Here is a 25,616-nt window from a genome sequence, read left to right as displayed (position 1 = left end):
AACTCACTGTGCCTTCATTTCCTTGGCCAGAAACTGGAATATTAATAGTCCCTATCTTATAGGGTGGTTGTGAAGATTAAATGAGTTAACATATACAAAGCCCTTAGTACAGTGCCTGGCATAAAGTACTCAACAAATATTAGCTACTGTTAATCAGTATGCAAAGAAGACTGTCTTTAACTGTTAAGAAAGGTTCCAGAACAGGCATGAATGTCAGTCACGATGTTAACTCGTTACTGTTAACTCATTCTAATAAATCGGAATGATTATTGTAGGGGTCATCAATTCTTGAAGTTCTGGATATTTCTTTGTTTATGCTATATTTGTATAGCTCTTAACCCCCTCTACTGCCTCTTTTTATACTATATCCAGGTTTTCTTAACAAATAAATGGATTCTCTATTAGGGTCACTGTTGTCTAGAGCCACATTATGGTCTGTCCACTGCCCTCTTACAGATTATTGTGGATGAGATCCCAGTGGCTTTCTTTCTCTGTTCTCACCCAGACATGGGTGTAGATCAGCCTTCCCTTCCTGTCCCTTCTTTGGCAAGGCTATGGTCTGTGTTCTTCCGTATGTATCACCAGCCTTCCCTCAAGTTGATCCTGACATGTTGAAAACTATTCCCTTGATATATGAGGCTTTTCTTATCATTCTTAGAAACCAGCTTAAAACCCATCTTGAATAAGAGGAAACTGCCTTTTTGCCTTCCTATTAATCCATCCAACTGTCATTTTGATTCATAGGCTCTTTGCCCTTGAGATGTTGTTGTGTGACTGATCTCTGACTGATATGAGTAGGTATCCTCATTCTGATTTTATTTCCACAGTACATTCCTCCAGATCTCTGCGTCTGCAATTTTGTGCTGGAACAGTCCCTATCTGTCAGAGCCCTGCAGGAAATGCTTGCCAACACAGGTGAAAATGGCGGCGAAGGGGTGAGTACCTGAATTGTGTCCTAGGTTGGGATTGGTATGCGCCACATCCCCAAAATACTTCCTACATTTCATCCAACTTTGAACTGAAAATTTTTAAGACGACTGAGGTGATTCATATGGAGATAGCAAATCTTTCTCCCTGAGTTTAGTTGTTGCTGTTCAGCAGTGCTACTTCTGCTTCGTTTGGGTTAATCAGCTTCCACCAGAAAATAGACCACCACTAATGCTGCCTGAGCAAGGCACAGGATGCTGAGCCTACTCTCCTCTCTTACCCTAGAATTCACCAGGGAATGTGGAGAGGCTGAGAGGGTCTTGAGATTGAGATTGAGGGTGCCTATAAGGTAGTTTCTTTTTTCTTGGGAAAACCTCACTAGGGAGTTACGACTGCTCCAGTGGACCACAACCAAGTTACAGGAGTTCGAACATGATTTCCTGCAGAATTCAGAGTCTTCGACATGTGTCCAGAACTTGATAGTCTCACTGATGATGAGCAAGTACAAATTGTCTTGAGTCTTCATTGTCAGTAAAATTAGCCTTAAGTGTTAAACTAAGAGACAAGCCCATGGCACAAGTCTTTTGGGCAAAACTTTGGCCAGATACTTCAGAATAATTTTTGACTCTAATCTTTCCTAATGACTCACATTCATTTATATATATTTATCATCAAATACTTTAATTCTGCTGCCTGAATATCTCAAATTCCACCACTTCTCTCCACGATCCTCACCACCCCCCATACTCCATTAGATGACTACCCTCTACCTTTTGGTTACTGCAACAGCCTATTAATTGCTTTGATTCCTTCTATACTTACCCCCTCCTCCCATTTTTCCACTCAACAGTTCTTTCCAAAATGCAAATACAATTATTACAGTTGCCTGTTTGAAAATCCTTGGTCTTCCCATTATTTTGAGATAAATCCCAAATTCCAAAACATGGCCTAGAGCCCTTTAGAAGTTGGTGAGCCCTGTTCACCTTTCCTGCCCCATCTCTCACCACATCCCACCAAGTACTCAGTGTCCCAGCCACGTTGAGTTCTCTCTGCCTCAAACATGCCAGTTCTCTTTTGCATCTGATCCTGCATATTAGCTATTTCCTCAACATGGAGCAGCTTTCCTCCTCCTCTCTCACTTCCCTTAAGTCATCTCTGTGTATCCTTCAAGGAACCAGTTTAGTTATTACATCAGTTGTGAAGCCTCTGCAGACCCCACAAACCTGTTGCTGAAACCACATTAGGTACTTTTTCTATCACAGCTCTCTTCACTCTGTACTGTCATTGCAAGTCTTTTTTCTTCTGTATCAGAGAGTACACTGTCTTTGGGTAGAAACTGTTCGCATTTACCTAGTAGCACAGTTTGTTCATACTTGGAGTCATACATAATATGGACATGTCTCATTCATAGTAGAAGAGACAATGACTGTAGAATCACAGGAATTGATGTTTCCATTTCAGCCATCCTCCAGCCTTAATGTGATCTTGGGTACATCTAATCTCTTGGGACCACAGTGTCCTATGACTTAGATCTCTAAGACCCCTACTACCAAATATTTGTGTTTTTTCATTCTTTTGGTTTATAAGTATGCTTTAGTAAGACAACTGAGAATAGCTTTGCTTTGTGCCTTAGATCATTAACACAGGTGAGATTTTTGTTCATTTAATGTTTGCCTCAGTCTGGGTTCACTTCTCCCTCTCTTGCATTGACCTCAGCATCTTATATCCTCCACATACCCTCAAACACTTCCGGTTTAGGGAAATTTTTTTTAAATTGATCACTCTTCCTTTTCCAAGATGCATCATATACAGAAATCTTTGAGGGAGACCTAGTTGATTTTAAATATCACCACTTTCAGTGTCAAACAAGATCTGCTAGACCCAGCCTACTTACAGTCCCAGGATAGAAATTAAGAAGACAAATGGATACTGTGTTAATTGGAGAATTATTTCTTGGCTATTCTCTTATCCTGTTTTAAAAGTATATTTCAAAGGACTTCTTTTTCTTTATCATTTAGCTTTAGTGGTTCAGAGAGTCCTATGGATGAGAAAGTAAATTCAAAAGTCCTGGTTCTTTCTTCTTGCAAAGAACTTAATAGTCTTAACTTGGTTTGTCTTAAGAGAAATAAGTAAACATTCATGTTCCAAGTAGAATGGAAGGAGCAACTTCAATAAAATTGAACTCTCCATTTTAGAATATAAAGACCTATACTGATTACCAGGTATGAAGCTTGTTTAGTATGATTATATATTTCAGGAGCCATCTATAATTTATAGCATTTAGAAATCAATATATTAAATCTTACTGGAATAATCTACTCTTCTTTAAAAACCCATGTTCAAAATAAATGATCCATGACATTTTTGATAATATCTATAGAATCATTATCATCATCATGTTGAGTCAGACTCTGAAAGTTTCCACATTGCCTTTTTATTCTATTTTTGCCAAAGATAAGAGAGACCTAATAGTTATTTCCCATCCTGACACATGTATCACTATTATTATAAGGAATAGTACTGGAGATCTCAGAGAAAAGGGACTTGAGAAGAGAGATGGAATACAGATGGAAAGGCACTCTTTTCAAGTCATGTTATTTTACTGTGCATTGATAGCTCCACAAAATAGTTACCTGAACAGCAGCTTCAAGTACTAGAACCCTCCTGGAACTCTCTCACAATCCCATCTGGGCTCTCAGTCTTTCGTATGAAATACACGAGTTTTATATCATCTCTTGAGTCTGATTATTCTGCTTTTCTGAAGTAATTACTGTGCACATTTACTATTGGTACTTAATTTGATTTCAGAAGATAATGTTCAGCGGGGAAGAAAAAGGAAAAACAAAGAAGGAAGTGAGTTAACATGACAGAGCAGACGATTCTCTGGAGAGCCTGGGGATGTTTGAGTGGGATGAAGCCTTTGCATGCCTCTCTGTTCTGTTTGGAAATAGCCATTTTCTGTTCTTAAATAGATATTATTTTTGCTAATGATCACGACTGCCACCAAATGGGAGGCTTTGAAGAGTATAATTTTTCCTTCTAGTCAAAAATTGGTCCTGGTGTGTTGCAACTGGACATTTTAAAAAATGACTTCAGCTGTTTGTTTATTCATGTTTTGAGTATACAGAAGTCTTTTTGCAAGGATTTACAATTCTGAAGCAATTTCTCTTACTAACAAAGAAAACAAAAGTGCCCTAATTTAACAGCAAAGAGGTTTCTTTATTATTGTAATGTCCTTAGCTGCAGCCAGTAGCACATGGGAGCCAGCTTTATATTGAGAAGGAGAATAAGTGATGAGGAGGACCTGAAGCAGAGAACATTTGGTGCCTCTGAGAGTCTGCCCTATCTTAGCTCCTCCTTGGATCACTTTACCTCTGATCTAATCCTATCTAATTTTATTCTGGGGAAAATTACCAAGGGATAGCTGCTTGGCACTGTGGCCAATTTTATGGCTAGAGTTTGAAGTAAAATTCCTGCAATCAAATATTAAAGTATTTTCACGTTTTCAATTTATTAGACCTGTAGTGTCTACCAACCTTTAGCAGGACATGGAGCCAAAAGAGATGTCTGCATCTCCCTCTAAGTCCTCAATCCCCATCATCCTATAGAAATGACTTTAAAGTGACAGCAAACAGCATTTGTGATGGAAAATAAAAAAAAAAAAAAGCTCAGTCTTCAGTGTCAGGCTGATGTGTTGGACCAGGTGACTAAGAGGGCAAATTATTTCTCCTTTCTGTACCTTACTTTCCACATCTTCAAGATGCAGTCTACCTCAAAGGAGAATTAAATGAGATCAGTGCCTACAACTGCCTGTGAGTTTGAAAACAAAAGTATTGGTTCCTCTCTTCATCCCTGGTCCACATCCTCCTGTTATGCTTCAGGAATATTCAGACTGCCTCAAAGGAAGGAGAGTCCTATGCTACAGGACTAAATGCATGTTAAACTTAACTCCAAATGGGTTCTGACATGAATCGGCATAATGCTTCTAGAAATGAAAGGCTTTGATTAACACAATTACCAACTGCACTCCTTCCGATAAGGGCTCCGGTTTTCTCTAAAAGTTGACTTCATCAATGTCAGGCCTTTACAACTACAAAGAGAGATAAGATATAAATGTAAAATGAACTAATGGTACGGTTTGCCACATGCATGTTACACTTGATGCATGTCCAGAACACATAAGATTATGTTTGACTTTGGATTCAAAAATATCTGGCATGCTAATACACAAGCAGCCTTTTAACCTTACTTGGGAAATGTGACCTGAGGAAGATATTATTTCTGCAAGAACCCTTATAACAGATGTTCTCACTGAGAAGTTCTTCATTTCCCTGTATTACTTGTGTGATAGTCCCACTAACTCTGAAAGGAGCTTTTGGCTCCTTTGATTTATCCTTGTCATTACAGTAGAGAATATCACACAAGGAAGTTACTGCTTCCTGAGGATGACATGACAGTCACCTTCCTATGAGTGCTACGGGCTGTCTCCTGGTATCGTGACCTTGTAAACAGCCAGTGAAGCATAAGCATACATTATGCTATATTCATGTAAAGGTCCTTACAGTACATGTCGTGAGATACATGAGATATTTACCTTGCAGCCAAGTTTAGACATTCATTCATCTCATAAAGTCACAGAAAATTTAGTAACAGGTGGCAACATCATTAAAAAAGAATCAGCTAAAGATGCATCTACCCTGACACTGCTAGGTGATAAATAAATCAAAACAAACACTAATGAAGGGAATTATTAGAAGCCCCTTGTTTAAAGTCTGACCTGTGGCTATGCCAAGATTTAGACATGTTGTGCAAACTCATCTAGAATGAAGAAGGCTAGTAGGATCCTTACTTCTTTCTTCCTAGGTCCCTGTGTGCCTGCCAACATTTTTATATCATAGAAGAAAGGGGGAACCACAATGATCCAGATTTCATGTCTCACTCTGAAGTTTTTATCTTCCCTTTATAACTGCTGGAAAAAAATTAGAAATAGAATTTATTTTGTGTGTGGGGGGGAAGGAAACATGACTGATGGAGGAACTGCATCCATAACTCTAAATCTCATCCTCATTTACACGTTTTAATATTACATTTTTTTTAAATAAATAATTTAATGAGTCAGATCTAACAGCCATTGATTACACTTTAGGAGAGTTCCTAAGATTTCCTTTGGAGAGAAAGTACTAAGTCACTCATGCTCATATTGCGATGTAAGTCCTAGGTCTTGCCTCATATGTGTCAAGTCCCTACAGCCAGAATAGCCATGCTAGTTGTTGATAGTCTGAATTTCCTTTGTACTGGTTGGTAAAAAGTCACTGCCTGAAGCTGTCCCAAGAATGTCCTTAGTGCCCTCGCTCAGGACCTCCCCAGCCCAGTGCTGATGCCTTTTAGGCTGCTAACCTTGGGGACACTCCACCTCCCTACACCTAATTGGTAAGAGCAGGGTACCCCATCATTAAATTTTTAACTTGCTTGACTTAACTCTGCTTTTTCTTTGGAGAGGGAGAAAAATAACATTCTTGTTTCAGATGCTGTTCTTTCCTTTTTTAATCTATGGCTGGCCATCCACATCTGCTGCAAAAATAATATTTTTATACTCAACAAATCTGCTTGGTAAAATTGCTGTCATGTGCAAAAGCTTGTCAAAACCTCTTTAAAAGCTGTCCTGTGTTAGAGTTCACCTTACAGAGGTACTCAGGGCAGGCAGCCTGTTTCGGTGACAAAGCTGGGAGTTTGGAGGTTTAGATTTGGTCCTAACACTGCTGCCAACTGGAAATTTAACTTGAAGCAAATCTCTTACTACCTGGGCTTTAGGTTCACCACCTCTAAGTGACAACATCACTTAGATGCGAAGTCCTTTCTCAGGTCTGTAATGGTTGCAATGTACCAGTTAAAATGGAAAAGTGTCACCACATCACTTCCTCTGGTGTGTCCTTTGGGCTGTAGCCCATCACTGATGCGCTGTGGAAATGTTCGCCTTTTTGTATTAACCATTACTCTTGAGACCTTGGCTCCCATTTATCTAAGTAGAATGAATGTGTTTATTCTCTTTCTGCTTTGCTGTGGACAAGGAGAATTTTACAAAGTCCATCCAGGACAGGAACCCTAAAGCACTAAGCATTGACTACGTAATTCTAATTTTTTTTGAGATGAGAGTCTCCTGTAAATTTTCTTGTGGAATTATAGGGGATATATCCTGTATATTTGACAGGTTTTCTTTCCTCAAAGAGCTAGGCGCTATTTTGATAAATATTACTGTAATTTAGAGGCCTCCAAACTAAGGTTTCAATGTGTTTTTTCACAGACCGAATTGTCATTAAACATATGTATGTCCTAATGTTTCCATGATAAGCTGATATTTATGAAGATATATACAAATGACTCACATTTTATTTTTGGACTGACCTTTTGATGACATGATTTTTAGTTAAAATATGCCATCTGGAAGACCTTACTTCAACCAAATCTGATTGATTGATTGCAATTCTAAGAGAAAGAAATTCCAAATTGCCTGAAGTAGGTATTGACCATTTTCTTACGTAAATGTAGTTATAAAAAATTGATACAGCAGATTTAGGTGACAGCACATGACTTGCTTATAGTTTGTTGATGACATCAGCACTGTACTAGAACATAACAGGAAAAACAAACTTTTACATTTAATGCTATTGCAAACCTCAAGATAAAATATTTACTAGTTAGGAAATCACCTTTTTTATTCTCATTTTTTTTCACTGTAGTGAGCATCAGTAGACTCCTCAAATAAGTTGAAAGCTTTCAGCAAAACCTACGCACACTAAAATATGCATTTACTCTTTTGTTTTTTATTTTGCTAGCTCAGTGATCTCTCGGAATGGGTATGTTTTTCACTCCTTTAATATACGTGTACTTTGCATGGACAATGACTCAAGCTGTATTTGTCATGAACTGGGCCTTCCACTTGTGAGTGTTCAGGGCATTTTCCATTCTTTGTGTCTCTGCAATTAAAAAAACACACACAAACACTGGTGCACCTCACACTTCAGTGTTGTGAAATTAGAGGTGGCTGCACACTTAGAAATTCATTGCCAGGCAGTTTGTTTTACCACTGCTCTGCAAGTAGAATGACTTGCCTGTGGACTCATTTTTTTTTCCTCAAATCTTTGCAAGTTGTTTTTAAAGTCTCTCTTTTTTGCTCTGACTATGGCCTAGACGGCCTGTGACCATAGGTTTCAATCTGGTGAGATGACACAAGTGTGCAGCTTTGCCTTCATCTCAGCTTCTCGATGCTTCAGACCTCTTCCAGTGCTGTTATGCAACTCCAGCTCTGCTATTCCATAAGGCTGGAATTCATGATAAAAATGAAAAAAGCTAGTTTGATATTTTCTGTCTCCTGCAATATCTCCAAAGTGAACCAGCAGAAGAATTAAATATGAGCTTCAACGATTAAGGATAACCATTCAGGTTAACTAGCTTTTTACATTTCTTCATATGCTGAGCAGTGCCTTTTCAAGTGAAAGAACCCACAGAATGAATTTTTAAAGCTCCAGACTCTCTCAGATCCCCCGATTTATTGAATATAGTGCTTCAGCTTTAGTGTAACTGTCTTTTCTTTGGTGAAAGGGGAGTATTGTGAAGTTCGCAACTCATGTTTAAGATCAGTATGCCTGTCTGATCCTGGTGGTGTTTTTGCAAATGTGTTAACATTTAGCTTTGCTAATGTTACACAAACTGGAATTCTGTTCATCCTTGCTGTGGATGTTGGAATGCTCTATTGAAATAATCTTGTCATAATGGTATCTGTCATCTAGAAAGCTTGAGCTTCTTCTCCATGGCTGGACTAAAGGTATTTGTTGTTGGAGGTGGTTGTTTTTATATTTTAATTGCAAATAACTTAAGCATCTGCATTAAAGTCTCTTAGAGGCATGAAGAGGGATTAGAGTGTCTGAGCTTTCTCCAGGACACAATCTGTAGATAAATAGTTTATTATTCAGGGAGATGTTTTGATGAGAGATTTTGCTGAGAGTTTTTAGAAAAATAACTGTTTCATGGGGGGCAGGAGTAGAGATGGGTTGTAAAAATGAATTTCAGCTGCATTTCTGGGAACGTTTTAATTCTTAATTTTGCAATATTTGAATTTTTGGGAAAATTTTTAAACCTGCTTACCTTTGAAAATAAAGCACATTTGGAATTTTTTAAATCCTAGGAGAATAGAAACTCTTCAGTTTATTTATTAGACTTTTCCTTTGATCATGTAATTCGCTTTTTAATAGCTACCGCAGTTTATATATTTGTTGGGAGAATTGAATGAACTGGAGCAAACTCCAATTTATTTCCATTTCATAAAAGTTTAATAAAAGCACCAATCTGGATATTCTGGTAAAAGAAAGTTAACTTGGTGCTAGAGAAAACCCTAGTCTCAGCTGGCATTTTCATCCTTGAGTTAAAACCTTGTGACCAGCACTCCAGTCCTATGATTGCCACCATCTGGTTTTAGAATGGGAGGAGCTAAAATGATGAAGTGGAATCGGTGGAGAGAAAGTAGGAATAAAATCAAATAAATTTAGGAAAACCAGGGTGTAAAAATGGCTCCTGTTCTACAGAGGGCTAAAATGGTTACCTGCAAAGTAAGAGGAAAGCTGAATACAGAATGCTTCTGCCTCCACCTAGAGTTTCCTCCTGTGGGTACTGCACATATTTGGGCTTGTAGTGAGGTGGGAGATGGGGAAAGGGCTGAGCCTTCTTTCTGTGTTGCGTCATGTTGCCCTGGTGTGAGGGAGGAAAGAGGTGGACTAGGCAGGGGGTGGACATTCTGGCCTTGGTACTGCCACTCTCTAGTCCTTGCTGTCCCATCTGCAAAGCATGGACTCTGAACTAAACGAGTGGCTCCTAAACATCTATCCCAGGTTCGATGTCTACCCATGATGAAAGATTCATAAGTCATAAGGAAAATGGGAAAAATTTGTTTTTAGTACCCTTCCTATATTGATTTATCAGTTTCATTCCTGTTGTTGAAATTGTACCAGTTCTTGAACTTGTTCACTTGTAAGGTCTATTCTTGCCTACAGCTAATGGATTCAACACACTAAGTAGTTTTGCCCAAATACCAGATAGGTGTTTTGGTTTAAAAAAAAATGCCTTAAAAATGTTCTTAGTGAAACCTGGATAGTCAATTCCTTTGTTGGTTATGGTTATTCACCTCTTTCTCTGTAGATAACTGCCTCTGTGATGGAAGAGGAAAGGCACTCAGTTTTAGAGTTTTTAGGTACCAGTTACCCCTCATTTTGTTTTTGTTCTCAAGAAAGAAACATGCATTGGCACCAGCACTGATAAGAATCACCTGGTGCCATCCTATTAAGGATGTCTAGCTGGGGCCTTGATGCTCCAGACCCCATTTCTCTACTGTTCATCTGCCTTGAAATGGTAGAGGGAGGTAGGCAGGAGGACTGGGGTGCCATTCCAAAAGACTGAATTGACAGCTGACCCAGTGTAAATGAGGCCCTCACCACTGAGGTTTCTTCTAAGGAACAGCCTTTGGGAGTTTGCTTTTGAAGGCCCCTCTCTTGGCTGAATCCCCTGAATCCTGCTCTCTGGGTGGAGCCAGAGGTGGAAATTCATGGTGGAACCATTCCTACAAATACTCATTTTCATGTCTTTAATGAGCTATCAGAAAGGTAAGTTGAATGCATTGCTTTTTTTTTTTTTTTTTTTTTACTTTATATCTTCATAGTTTAATTTCTAAAGTTGTGACTTGGTTTTAGGAATTTTCAGAATTACTGCTAGGGTACAAAAATCTCCAGTTATTTAAAAAAATTTTTTAAATTGATGCATAATATACCTCGTTTCAGAATACTTGTGATAATTTAATACATTCATCTAATTTATAAAGACCAAATCAGTGAAACTCTCCAGAATTTATGTTTTCAATGGGTACAAATAACAGAGTTGTAATTACTGAGGCATTGTTAGTCAGTGAAATAGAGCTGTGGAGCTGATTTTGTAAAACCTCATCTCTTCAATGATGCTGTCTAAACCTAGAAGCCACAACTAATTCTCTGACCTCAGGCAGTTGACACAGGTCACCAGGAAAATGAGCAAGTGCTGTTCCCAGGCAACCACTTTGACGGTGCAAGGCAGGTGAAGCAATAGGGATACACAAATCCACGCTTTATTAGCTCTGCGATTTCACTGAAAGTCACTGGGAGAAACCATAGGTCTGTCTGCAGCTTTCCCAAAGTCTCTCAATAATACAGTCTCAACCTGTTACATATGGAATTCCAATTCCTCTTCTTATAACTTCAGTCTTTCCTATGGCACAAATCCCTTCTGAACTTCTTACTATGTCTTCCCCAAGTGGAGCTACCTAGGCTTCAGCTAACAATATTTATTGCATTTGCAATTTCTTATGAGATTTTATTAAAATGAGCTGTTCCCAGGGCAACCAGGAATGGTAAGTTCACTGGGCTGAACTCCTGGTCCAAACAGATCCAATTCAAACTGGTTTCTTGTCTTACCTTAGGTATTTTGCTTGCAGGAATATAAAACGTTCTTCAGTTTGCCAGTCTCTTTCCCCATTTGTCTGTCTATAAAAATTCATTAATGTGCACTGTTTTCTAAATATATTAACTTCATGTTAATGCTATTAACAAACCTTAGTAGTGTGTGTGTGTGTGTGTGTGTATGTGTGCATAATAGATATCACTTAGCATTTCCTCACATTTACACTTGCCTTTCCAAACATTTACCCCTGTATAAAAGGAATTTCTAGGGTGTCTATCTTTTGTACTTCACTTCTTTTTTCCACGTGGTACTTTGTTACTAAGATAAAATTCTAACAGAAAAGAAGCCTTTATTATTTTGATTTTTTATATTAAACTATGTTTAAAAATCAGTTGCTTCAATCTTTTTTTCTGAAAAGTAATGTCCTAGTTGCTATATCTTACAAAACATGCCAAAATAATCAAGAGGTTTCTATATTCCAATTTCCCCCAGGTTTTATTAAATAAAGTCTAATTTATCCTCAGGTTCTAGCATGAAATAGAGACATACCCACCCCAAAAGGATCCCGTTTTAATATATGTGTATATTCATCTAAACCAAAAGACTCATATCTATAAGATCTACTTTTTTCCCCCCCGAGAATAGAGTCTTACTCTGTTGCCCAGGCTGGAGTGCAGTGGCACAATCTCTGCTCACTGTAACCTCTGCCTCCTGGGTTCAAGCGATTCTCCTGCCTCAGCCTTCCGAGTAGCTGGGATTACAGGCACTCACCACCACACCTGCCTAATTTTTGTATTTTCAGTAGAGGTGAGCTTTCCACCATGTCGAGCAGGCTGGTCTCGAACTCCTGATCTCAAGTGATCCATCTGCCTCAGGCTCCCAAAGTGCTGTGATTACAGGCATGAGCCACTGCACCTGGACTATAAGATCTACTTAAAATGCACTCACTTGATCTAGGAAAACAGTCTCAGGCTAAATCCAATTTTTTCTTACAAATCTGAGTGGGCTTCAGAGAAAGAGGGATGCTAAGTCAGACAATATGCTATCCCTAATGTTCCCAAACCTCCCTGTAGCTATGTCCTGCTGGCTCAGACCATCCAGTTTGTAACCCATGAGACCTCGCACAGCATTCTCTCCCAGATGGAGCTTCTGCAATTTTTCAAATTGGCTTAAAAAAAAAAAAAAACGAATAAAGAACAACCTGGGTTACCATGTTAACAGAATTGGTGGCAAGAGGCAAACACATTACCCAGAGTTCTTCTATTAGTATTGATTCCTTGATTTTTTTATTTTTTTCTGAGATGGAGTCTTACTCTGTTGCCCAGGCTAGTGTGCAGTGGCACAATCTTGGCTTACTGCAGCCTCCGCCTCTCAGGTTCAAACGAGTCTCCTGCATCAGCCTCCCAAGTAGCTGGGATTACAGGTACACACCACCATGTCTGGCTAATTTTTGTATTTTTATTAGAGATGGGGTTTCACCATGTTGGCCAGGCTGGTCTTGAACTGACCTCGTGGTCAGCCCACCTTGGCCTCCCAAAGTGCTGGGATTACAGGCATGAGCCACTGTACCTGGCCTCTTCTACCTTTTAAATAACCTTTCTAGTTATGTCTTTATAACCCAATGATTGAAAAATAACCTCAGCATAGGACTATTATAATTTGAACTAAAAATCACTGCTGTAACATTATAAATTCACTGTAGTGTAATGTAAATATACATTACAATGACCATTTCACGTAATGTGTCACCAATTCCTGTTTTAGTATCATCTTAGATTCAAATCTCTTTTAAAATACCCAACATGTTCCAAGATCCAGTTGTCATTTTCTCTTAGACACTGAGATCCTCCTTGCTTGGTCCGAGGGAATGTGTGTTAACCTTTGCAGCATCATGGCTGCTATCTTGGACCACACTTCTGCTTTCTTGCAGCAACAAGGTGGTCAAGGCTCATCTTAATTTTTCTACTTCAGGACATGAAATTGTCAACTCTTTAATATCCCTGGTTCTGTTTCATAGAGAATATTATAAATCAAACTCTGGCTTTAGGAATATTTGTTTATTACCCCTGGTTCTGTTTCATAGAGAATATTACAGATCAAACTCTGGCTTTAGGGATATATATTTATTACCCCCACTATGACCCATCTCAGGCCAAGCCCAGTTGGCCTGACATTGGAGGAGATATTACTATGATACTAGAAGAGAGGTTAAATCACCTTGATGACAGCATTATTTAATAATAGAGTGAGACTTCATTATTTTTATGAGAAACATGAATTTAAAGTTCACCATGGTTACTCCAATATACTTCTAGCCTCCCTTTTATTTCCTGCCTTACGTAAATATGAGAACTTTTTGAAATAACTTATAGGCTCAGGAGTACATATGCAGGTGTGTTATATAGGTAAACTTGTATCACAGGGATTTGTTGTACAGATTATTTCATCACCTAGGTACTAAGCCTAGTGCCCAATAGTTATTTTTTTCTGATCCTCTCCCTCCTCCTACCCTCATCCTCAAGTAGGCCCCAGTGTCTGTTGTTCCCCTTTTTGTATCCATGTGTTCTCATCATTTAGCTTCTGCTTATAAGCAATAACATGTGATATTTGGTTTTCTGTTCCTGCATTAGTTTGCTGAGAAGGATGGCTTCCAGCTCCATCTACATTCCTGCAAAGGATATCTTCTCATTCTTTTTTATGGCTGTGTCATATTCCATGTTGTATATGTACCACATTTTCTTTATCCAGTCTACTATGGATGGGCATTTAGGTTGATTCCATGTGTTTGCTATTGTGAATAATACTGCAATAAGCATATGCATGCATGTATCTTTATGATAGAGCAATTTACATTCCTTTGAGTATATGCCCAGTAATGGGATTGCTGGGTTGAATGGTAGTTCTGTTTTTAGCTCTTTGAGGAATCACCACACTGCTTTCCACAATGGTTGAACTAATTTACACTCTCACCTACAGTGTAAAGCATTCCCTTTTCTCCACAACCTCACCAGCACTTATTTTTTGATTTTCATAATAATAATAATAATAGCTGTTCTGACTGGTGTGAGATAGTCTCTCATCATGGTTTTTATTTGTACTTCTCTAATGATCAGTCATGTTGAAAATTTTTTTCATAGGCTCGTTGGTTGCATATATGTCTTTTGAAAAGTGTTCCTGTCCTTTGCCCACTTTTTAATGAAATTGTTTTTTTCTTGTAAATATGTTTAAGTTCCTTATAGATGCTGGATGTTAGACCTTTGTTAGATGCATAGTTGGCAAAAATTTTTTCCTGTTCTGTACGTTGTCTGTTTACTCCGTTGATAGTTTCTTTTGCTGTGCAGAAGCTCTTAAGTTTTATTACATCCCATTTATCAATTTTTACTTTTGTCCCAATTGCTTTTAGCATATGTTCTATGAAATCTTTGCCAGTTCCCATCTCCAAAAAGGTATTTCCCAGGTTGTCTTCCAGCGTTTTTATAGTTTTAGGTTTTACATTTGAGTTTTAATCCATCTTGTGTTGATCTTCATATATGGTATAAGGAAGGACGATCCAGTTCCAATCTTCGGTATATGACTAGCAAGTTATCCCAGCCCCAATTTATTGACTAGGGAGTCCTTTCCCCATTGCTTGTTTTTGTCAGCTTTCTCAAAGATCAGGTGTTTGTTGTAAGTATGTGGCATTATTTCTGAGCTCCATAAAAGCTTTTTTTTCCCCCCTTTGAGGTAACATAGTTCCTGTGGCCCATAGCTATAGTACTATGCTGTCCTTTCTCCATTCATTAACACAGTACTTACAGAACACCTACTATGTTCTTTCCATCTTCTGGTTTCATGGCACAGTTTTCTAGAGTTTCTATATCTTCTTTGATTCCTCAAGCTGCGTAAATAGCTGTGGATACATATTGATTACTGGACAATGATATGGTTTCCAGTGATTTATATAGCCTGCCTTGGCTCAAGTCAGTTAAATCTGTTTCTCTGGCACTTCCCCTCGCTCTGGGCCATCACAAACTCTTTCTCTTAGATAACATATTTTCTTCTGCAGGTTTCTGAAGATCATTCCCAGTCATTAGTGATCTCTCTCAGTGGAAAGAGCAGAGATCAGCAGCAAATTCTTTCCAGTACCAAGTCGTTACATTACATTAATGGTAACGACCAAACTTGCTGCAAACTGATTGAATTAATTTTTTTCCTTCATTGGAGGAGGTAAACATCAACATAACTGATACTAATTTTATTAATATCTTGGAGTTGTTTTGTTTTGTTTTGTTTTGTTTTTTCAAATTGTAAACCATACTTGGTGTTTTTGAGCTGGCCGCTCCTCCTCCTCTCACAGGAGCTCTGCAGGTGCTACTTTTAATATGCCTTCTTTCTTTGCTGCAAAGCCCGCCACAGTGTCTTGCAGCTCAAGGGAAGTCAGGTTTTACTGTCAGCCCCATAGGTTATCCTCCTATTGTCAGAGTGATAAATTTGCTCCCCACCCAATGGGAGAAAATAGATCAGATGGTGCTCGCTCTATCTGGGTCCCAGCTTCCATTCATAGATCAAAAAGGCTTTTTTATTTAACTTTTATTCTTCCAGTTGACAGAAGAGCTAGTGGATGAAAGCAATGCTTGGACATAAGCCAGCCTCTGAAAGGTGGGCTTTGGAAAGCAGCCATGCCAATAGCGCTGTCCAAGCGTTAGACAACTCAAAACAACTCTGGGACACACTAGCCCTGAAGATTCAGAGAAAAACGTAGAATGCTATAGTAAGAATACGGAATGAATGCTGAGGTGTGCCCTTAAGGGCTGGGGGTCTGCAAAGCACAGAAACCAGAGTGAGAATATAAGATCAGAGGTGACTAATTCCAGAGGGAGGTGACCAAGTAGTAAGGGAAGAAACAGTGCAAGTCCCTTTTCCCAGGCCTGCTTTGTTCTTTGCCATTAATTAACTGCATCTCTTCCCAGGCCCTGCAGAGTCCACACTGGCAGGGAGGGAGGTCTAGAATGCATGGGATGCAGTTCAGGAAGTGTCTAGTTGACCTTCCATTTGGTGAAGGTAGGTGGATCTGGGGTTGATCATGGTGGGCCTGAAATGCTTCTTCTGAGAAGCTTATCTAAAGTCTTCACCACACATAGATTTTGTAGCAGGGATTTGTGTCTTTCTATCATATATATAGAAGCAGAGCTGAGAGAGAAGGAAAGAGAGTCAAAAATTAGTCCTAAAGCTAGTAAGGACAAGTAATCATGTTTGTTCTTTGCTTCTTTCGGGTTTTGGAGAAATATTAAAAGGAAAGTCAGTCGCTGATCCAAAACGGTGATTCTAAGAACAGAGACGTGCTTGCCAACTGCATGGGTCATACTGATTACTTGCATGAAGGGTCCTGTGTGGCTAAGTCCCAGAGGGGTGACTGTCAAGCCTGACTGTGCATCTGAATTAACTGGGAGTTCAGACCTCACCGTGGGCCCACCAAATCAGAATCCTATGAAAATGACCCAGCTTTTACGTTTTTTTTTTCTTTTGTATTCATTTTTAAATCTCTAGTTATTCTGGTCTATAGCTGGGATTGAGGGCCACTTTTCTAGAATGAAATCATGAGAGGTTCAGAAGAATGATGTCATTGCCCTCAGAACAGCACCTGGTCCATGGGCAGGTGCGAAGTATTAGGAGCATCTGTTCTGTCTACGCCCAGGCCCACGTACACAGGACCCTGGAGATTCAGTCTCTCTACCCAAGGCCACTTCATATACTTCAGCAAAAAAGCAAGTTGGCTGTTTGTTTTGCTTGGGAATATACACTTGGCCCCATGCTCATTATGTGGATATAAAAAGACTAGAATGAATCGTTCTCCATCTACCAAATCATAGTTGAGACGAGCACAACAAAGATAGAGAGATTTTAAAAAAATAGAGGTTGGTTGATACAAGATATCTAAGGGGGGAAAAAAAACCCATGTAAGTTGAAAGAGTGCAGGAAATGGGGAGGAAGATCAGATAACAAAATAGAATCCAGTTGACCTTCTGCTTTATAGCTTGTGTGGGTGAAGGTGTCACACACAGTAGTAGCAGGGTTTTATGATAAAACAAACTTACTCCTATTTTGTTATCTATAAATCTCCAGGATGAACAGTGAGTGTTTTGTAGAGAAATAGTAGATTAGAAACAGTGCTCAAATTTTCATGTCAAGGTAATTGGACCATTTGAATGTTAGATTCCTTGTTGGAAATATTCATTATGCTACATTTGGTGAATGGAAATAATTGGGCAGAGCTCTTAGTCTTGACCGTTTGTGGACACTGGTTCACCATTTTATCTGAAGCCTGAAAGGAGGAGGAGGAGTATGGATGGTTCAAATAGAAACCAGAGCAGTGACTGGAAAACAAATTTGGCTGACAAATTTGTTTCCTTTTATGTAAAGAATGAACTTGGCAACATCAGATTCTTAATCTATTCGCCATAGGAGAAGGTGGGAGGAATAATTCAGAGAAAAAAAATAATTGCCTCACCTCTTTCCAAAGCATACTTGTCATCAATCTAAATGTCATTAATACTTTGACAAATATCTGGCGATTCGTTGTTTTAAAAGACACCATAATAAGAAACATGTGTTACGGCTGCCATTTTGGCTCTCTGTTCACTCCATGACATCTGTGTTCAAAGAAAAGCACAGATGTAACCAGGATGACCCTGCCCAATTTGGAGGCATCCCAGTGACCACCTTTCCCCCCTCAATGGAAAATGCTCATCCGTCTGTTTGAGAAGCAGTATTCGAAAAGTATCGGGACTAGTGGAAAATTCAGTCATTTAATTTGTTCCCCAACCATTGTGGATTGGGATAAAAGGGCAGGAAAATGGTTGCAGAAGTCTACATCGATTCTCATAGGGCAAAGGCTCTTATTTTTAAAGTCTTAGAAGACAGGAGTTTCCTCAGTTGTCTTTGGTTGTACGTTTGGAGTTTAAGGCTGTACCATCCAGGGACTCTTCCCACAGCTTTAATTGCTCACAGGAAAGAATCAACTCTAGGTCACCACAGCACCTCCTTTGCAGTCTCCAATCCATCTGAGCCATCTCTCAGATTATACCTATTCTATGTGCCAAACTTGGGCAAAGCAGATTCCAAGTAGGTATTTTCCTGGAAGAGACTACTTTATTGGTTTACAGGTTGTTGCTGAAAATGATGCCTGTGGCTGGGAATTTACAGCTTCTCAAATTAGGCTCTGGCCCTTTGTCCTTTTGTTCTGAAATCCTTCCATGTGGCTGTGAAACTAATGACATGAACAAAAAGGAGATTGCACAACCTTCTCATCCAGGAAAAATAATTCTAGGCACTTCCAAGAGAGAAGGTTGGCTGGATTCAGTAAATTATAAACCATGGGAATGGTAAATTTGACATTTGGTGTTGGGCGGAGGGGGATGGATTGTTTGATTTTGCCTCTGTTGTCCTTGCTTAGTGGCAAAGTTTATGTATTTAACAAATCAAAGGAGTGCCTGTCTGTGCACTGCTTTTCAAGTATTCTTCTCTTTTGTCCTGTGATATGAGGAGATGGGGAGAAGGCAGTACTGTGGGTGCTGAAGGTGGGGCTCCCTGGAGTCAAGGTCACTCTCAAGAGCACAGTAGCAGATGGACTGACTGCCATAGGTCCTTCTGCCACCAGATACAGCCAACTTTCTTTTCCGGGGTAAGGGCTGTCCTAGTGTGCATTGTAGCCTTTGACGTTTGGTCCTGTCTTTTGAGTAAGGCAACTGCTGGCTGACTAAGACCGCCATGATCACTGAATGTGGGGGAAGTAGTGCTATCAGATGCTGCACCTTCCTCCTGTTTTCTGAACTTCATTAAGATTCGATATCACAGGCTCAGTTTTCACTGATATCCCAAGATGCCCATGAAAGATGCCAGGGGTGTGTGCCCCTTTCGAGAGGGTTTCTGTGAAGGGCCTGCGCCTCTCTGGCTCAGGTAGTCCAGGCCCACTTGGAAGATTTCTTAGGGGAAAACGCCTTCGCAAAGTTTCCTGAAGTTGATGGCTCAGGCACCTCTGACTATTAGCTCTCAATTCATATTTATCACCCCAGTTCGAATTGAAAATTAAGGTGCAAAAGAATGATACCTTACACTGTACAGTGCTTTATACTCCAAGATTGAGAGCCACAGGCAGTAGGTAGAATCTCTGTTCAGCTCAGAAGGAGGGTTTGGCAATTAGCCAGTTGAGGAGTGAAGTATCTGATCCAAAAAAGTTGGTGAAGAAACAAGTTAAGTGTCCCGCACTGGGCTCTCTGGGGTTTCACACCGATTTCAGGGAGTTAGGATGGCTACGTGTACTTAGTGAGCTCCTGTTGTCCCATTCCGTGGCTCTGACGCCTCATCATAAGTCATACCCATCTGTGCACGTGCCCCTCCCACCCCTGGGCTGTACTTTCTGATTCCCGGTGTACTACCACAAAATCCTTCATTAGCTATTAATATCATTAAAGAGGAAAAAATTGTCCCTATTATCAGATGCTTACAATTCAAGGCCTGTTTGGAAAATGCCCCATCAGTTCCTTCTGTGTAATTTGAGCTGGAGAGGTATTGTCCAGTCCTCTCTGTCCACCCCTCCTGGAAAAGCAATTTGCTTGAGTAGGATCTTCAGAGTTTGACCAGAGGGAGTGATTCCCTAACCTGTAGCAGACGTAGAATATCACAGCTGAGTGAGGCAGGCTTGAGAAATAGGGAATGAACTAAGTCCCCAGAAATAAGAATGGGATCTAAAGTAAAGAGTCCACAAGGGGCAGTCAGAGGAGCCAGTGGGTTTGGGACCCAAACTGCGATGAATCCCTGCAGCAGGAGATGTTTCCTATGGAGTCTGAAGCTGAGCCTGAGAGAGCTATGAGGAGGGCCTCAGGTATCTTCAATAAAGACTGTCTCTCTAGCATTTCCATGTAACACCAAAGGTAGAGCAAGACTCTGAAGTCAGTGCCTTAAAAGCAGTGATGCTAGATATGTGTCCCTATCTGCCTTTCAGGCAGGTAAAGTTGTTTCTTGAGGATCCTGGCAAAGTAGTTGCACCCACGAGCAACTCAAGGTATAAGGAATAGACAAAATACTTTTATAATGCTCGATTTCATTAAACACATGCACCGTGTTGTTGCCCCTGCCACACACGTTATACTTTTACTCAAAATGATGATACAATAATAGTGTTAAAGAAAATTTAGAAAAGGAAAAATTCAGTGGTTCTGCAACCAACCAAATGGCTATTTCATTTTCATAGGTTTCCTATCATTCTTGCCTATATATAATAATTGAAGGCATTTTGTATTCTGCTTTTCTCACATCATAAATGTTTTTCTGTGTTTCCACATAACCTCTATAATTGCCTTCTTTAATTGTTAAAACATAGAACATCCCGAAGAAGCCTCATAATTAATAGGTACTATTTTTCTTTGGGACATTTAGGTTCTTTAAAGGTTTTTTGTTTTGTTTTGTTGCACCCATTATACTGCTCTTATCACAGCTGGGTGCACACTTTTCTTTGCTTGTCTTGAATTGCTCCCAGAAGTAGAATTACAACAGAAAGGTTATGGAATTCTTTATGGCCCTTTTCATATATTTCCATATTGCATTGCGAAAGGGTTGTACTCAGTACCACCTTGCCTGGAATTACATTCTGACAGCATTTTTTTCCCACTTTTGCAAATTTTGTAGATGTAAAATGATACATCAAAGTTGCTTTAAGTGTCATTCCTTTCATTACTAGAAAAGATAGAATCTCTTCTCTATGTTTGAATTTTCTTCTAATATGCATCATTTATTCATATTCTTTGCTGACTTCTTTGAGGCTTGGTTTTTTCCGCTACATTTCAATGAAATCGTAACCCTTTTGTCATGGTGTTACAAAGTCTGTCTGTAGTCTGTTAAATGTTGGTGTTTCCATTGTTCTGAATTTCAATAATTTTGGTACAATCATATCTGTGTTTTATTTCCTTTGAGTATATCTGATACATCAAAGCATGGATAAGTATTAGGTCTGTAAAGAATGTAGCCTCTTCTGTTGCATGCTAGTTGTTTTAGAATTTAATTTTAAAATGAAATATTTAATTATGTTATCCATCCGTAACTTATCTTTTTATGTTTCCTGTGGATCTTACTGAAAGCTTTTCTGATTTGCCATCCACATCTCACAGAGACATGTGCTTAATAACCCTGACTTTTTTTTTTTTTTTTCTAACTGCTTGGTTTTCAAAATTTCTCTCAGCTGTGCTCCCCAGGGTACACTTATAAGCTGTACTTTGACATTTCTCACAATGTACTTTTCTTTCTTTCTTTCTTTTTGTTTGAAGAAAAAAAAGAAAAGAAAGAGAAAGAAAAAAAAAGAATGAAGAAGAGGAAGAAAAAGGAAGAGAAAGAGGGAGAGAGAATGGGAGTATTGCTTTATTGCCCAGGCTAGAATGAAGTCTAAAAATGGGAATTGAAAACTTCTTTTATGCCAATAATTGTGCTTAACAATGGAGACAGGAAGGAATAAGGGAAGAAAATAACAAAAAATTTAGATTTTGATAATAATTGCAGTATCGTAATGGATTGAAAAAGCATCTCTAGGGTATAAATGAGAAAAGCCATATTTTTCTAATGTTGGGAACATTAAATCCTGATTCCAGGAGTCAGGACACTCACTTCATCTTCTTTTTCTTCATCTGTTTCTGGGACACTCAATCTTCTTTTTCTTCATCTGTTTCTGGGACACTCAATCTTCTTTTTCTTCATCTGTTCCTAATCACCTGTTTCTTATTTGTATCTTGGTGTCTCTCCCATGAAGACTAGAGTCGGGGGACAGAAGGCACACTTTATCAGATTTGTAGATGATGCAGAAATGAACAACATCTCCAGGTTTTGGCTGATGGATTCAAGATTAATGGATTCAATGAACAATCATTGGATTCTAAGTATGTATTGACACTGGGATATAGAAATAGTTACAGTATTTTGAAATATCTAAACAATAACCCTGCCTTTCTCCTGTTGTACGGAAATCTGCTTTGTCGTATGCTACACTTACACATAGTCAGACCTGTTGACGGACTGTCCACATTGTGCTACTTTTTCTCTTTGAACCCGTATCAGAGTGAATTAATGAACTTGGCTTCATAACATTTACTAAACCTTGGTTTTCTTCAGAATAAAAAATCCTTACTGTTTGTATTTCCAGATTAGTTTTGTAGCAGTTTGTTAAATTCCAAAATATCCTATTGGAATTATAATTAAAACCTTATTAAATCTGTAAGTTACATTTAGGGTAATAAGCAGTTACAAATATTAATCTTCTCATCCTGTAACCAAGTACACCTTTCCATTTTGTCAAATCAAATCTTTTTTTATAAAATTTTTATAGTTTGATTTTAAAGATTGCATTCACCTAAGCAGATTCCTAAAAATTTAATATTTTGTGCAAACCATAGTAGAATCGTTCATTATGATTTCTAACTGAATATATGGGTTGCTTGCTTTTGTTTATTTCTAGTTTAGGTATTATTGTTTTCCACCTATAAGGCATCATCACTATTTAGTTGTCACTTGTATCAAAAGAAATGCAGACCTCCTAGGCAATGTAAAAGGGTTCCAGCCTATTCAGGAAATGTTGTTCTGTGACCTTCGAGAAAACTTCTTTCTTTCTTCAATAGCCTAAAAGAGTAGAACTAAAGTGAGGTATGAAAGGAAGAGAAAATTAAAGTACACACATCCATGTTTGGAAAATGACTTCATCCCCTACAAGACCTCCTAGGAATATGACCTTCCAAACAAGCACAGCAAGGAGCCTTCCCGAGGCCTTGGAATATTTCTTACTGCCTAGGACTCCCAAAGTAGAACTTGGGGTTCAAGATATTAAAGGAAGTTGGCTTGGAGCTTTGACAATCTTGAAACATTGGTGTGTGTCTGGCTAGAAGCATAGTCCCCTCCCCTCCTTAGTTGCTGTATCTGGTTTATCTGACTGGGAAGCAGTGTCCTCTGGGAACTACTAGAAGAAATGTCAGTAACAGAAATTAATTCTGAAATTATGGGCAAGATGATTGAGTTAATGAGCTAGTGGAACATTTTTCCTCTGGACATGGCATCAGGGCCTTTTAGCAGCATTTCCCTGACCCACCCCCATCCTGTGAGATGGAACCAACTATTTTCCTTCTGCCAATGACAATAGTCAAGGTCACTCGTGGTAGGGACAGGACTGCCATTCTGATAAAGCCTCCCAGTCTTGAGGTATGGATCTCCTTCATGAACAGACCCACACAATCTTCTATGTAGCATACCACATCTTTCCTGGAATGTTATTCCAGAATTACTCAAACAATGAAAAGAGTAGTAGAATTTGTAGTTAGACCCAAGTTCAAATCCAAACATGTTGATTACAAGCTCATCATGGGAATGTGTCTTAAATTCACTATGCCTCTTTTTTTCCATCTGTAAAATGAAAACAAAAGCACCACCTCCCCTAATTACTTATTCAGGAAATATTTAATGCATACTTCCTGTGTGCCAGGCACTGATGTAGGCACAGCAGAGGATACAACACACTCATGGAGCTTGTATTCTAGTGGAGAAGGGAGTAAATTTATTTTTAAAATGATGAATGCCACAGGAGATAATAAAGCAAAAAATGTGACAGAGTGAGAGTGATTGTTGTTTTCAAAGGGCTGACCAGAGACTTCTCTCATAAGATGTTTGAGCACAGAACTGAATAAAGGGTGGAAATTAACCCTGAGAATATTGGAAGAGCATTTCAGGCAGAGGGAAACACATGTGCCAAGGCTTTGTGATGGGAGAATGCTTGTCTAAAAATAGAGGAAGACCAGTATGATTGGAGCAGAGGATGTGACAGAGAGCATGCAGCTGGTAGGTGAAGTTAGAAAGGTATGAGGGAACCAGGTAGTGCAGGGCAGTGATTTGCAAACTACATCCAGTGGGCCAAATCCAGACTATGACCTGTTTATGTACAAACCTGTAGGCAAGGGAGCTTTTTAAATTTTTAGAAGAATTTTTTTTAAGTTTTTTAAAGGACAAATTCTTAAAATAAGGCTGGGCATATGATAGCTTACTCCTGTAATCCCAGCACTTTGGGAGGCCAAGGTGGGTGGATCACCTGAGGTGAGCAGTTTGAAATAGCTGGGCCAACATAGGGAAACCCTATCTCTACCAAAACTACAAAAATTAGCTGGGCATGGTGGTGCACACCTGTAATCCCAGCTACTCAGGAAGGAGGCTGAGGTAGAAGAATCGCTTGAACCTGGGAGATGGAGGTTGCAGTGAATGGAGATTGTGCCACTGCACCCCAGCCTAGGCAACAGAGTGAGATGACTCCGTCTTAAAAAAAAAAAAAAAAAAAACAGAGGACATTAGGACAGTATCATATTGGGCCCAGAAAGCCTACAATATTTGCTATCTGGACTTTTACAGAAAAAAATTGCCAACTCCTGATGCAGGGCCTTAGAGGCCATGGTGAGGACTTTGTACTTGTATTCTAAGTATGGTAGGAAGCCATTGGGGGATTTTGAGCAAGCAAGTAACATGTGATTGACAGTTTTTAAAGGTTGTCTCTGGCTGCCTTGTTAGCTCAGACTGTGAAAGTAGGAAGGGCAGAGCAGGGAGCACAGTTGGAATGTTGGTCGTTAGCAAAATCCTGATGAGACTTGGTGGCAATAGAATGGATTAGATTGACAGGCGCAAGGTGCTGAGTAGTGGGATACAGAGTATACTTTACAGATGGCACCAAAAGATGTTTTGGACTAATTGGGGGGTATAAGAAGAAGAAAGGAGTGAAGGATGGCACCAGGATTTCTGGTCTACTCACCCCTCATAATGTTGTTGTGGAAACAGAATAAGAAACTAATTTCTTTCTACCTCTGTGGCTTAACCCTTCCATTTCTTCCACCATGTTGCAGTCAGAGTTTCCTTTCTAAGGCACAACTTTGAGTGTGACACTCTCCTTTCAAAAATCTACTCCAGTATCTCGTTAGCTGTGGAACAAAGTCCACCACTGAGCCAGCCAGTCTGAGCCCTCCATAATCTGGCCACCCCTCACCTGCATCCTGTGTCATGTCCTGTCACTCCTGTTCATCCACCCCAGCCCGAACCAGAGAATGGTCTGCGAGAACCCATGTGTGCTCCAGTTTTTCCACTTCCAGGCCTTTGCCTACATGTGCTCCTCTCTCTTACTATGGAGGTGTGCCAACAGTCCTACCAGAATGTTGTGGTTTACTTTTACA

General features: G+C 39.4%; 1 protein-coding gene across 2 annotated transcripts in view; it reads left to right on the top strand.

The window, feature by feature from the left end:
- The window catches only part of RYR3 (ryanodine receptor 3), a 563,010-nt gene that overhangs the window by 188,202 nt on the left and 349,192 nt on the right, over positions 1-25,616 (top strand). For both annotated transcript variants that reach the window (XM_064374821.1, XM_064374822.1), the window contains exon 3: positions 828-935. In XM_064374821.1, coding sequence (XP_064230891.1) covers positions 828-935 — 108 coding nt within the window. The remainder of the gene's footprint in view (positions 1-827; positions 936-25,616) is intronic.

Source organism: Aotus nancymaae, unplaced genomic scaffold, assembly GCF_030222135.1.
Source record: "Aotus nancymaae isolate 86718 unplaced genomic scaffold, 86718_ANA_hifiasm-v0.15.2.pri h1tg000011l, whole genome shotgun sequence".
Taxonomy (NCBI): Eukaryota; Metazoa; Chordata; class Mammalia; order Primates; family Aotidae; genus Aotus; species Aotus nancymaae.
Note: the sequence above shows the minus strand (reverse complement) of the source record. Positions and strands in the feature narration are given on the sequence as shown.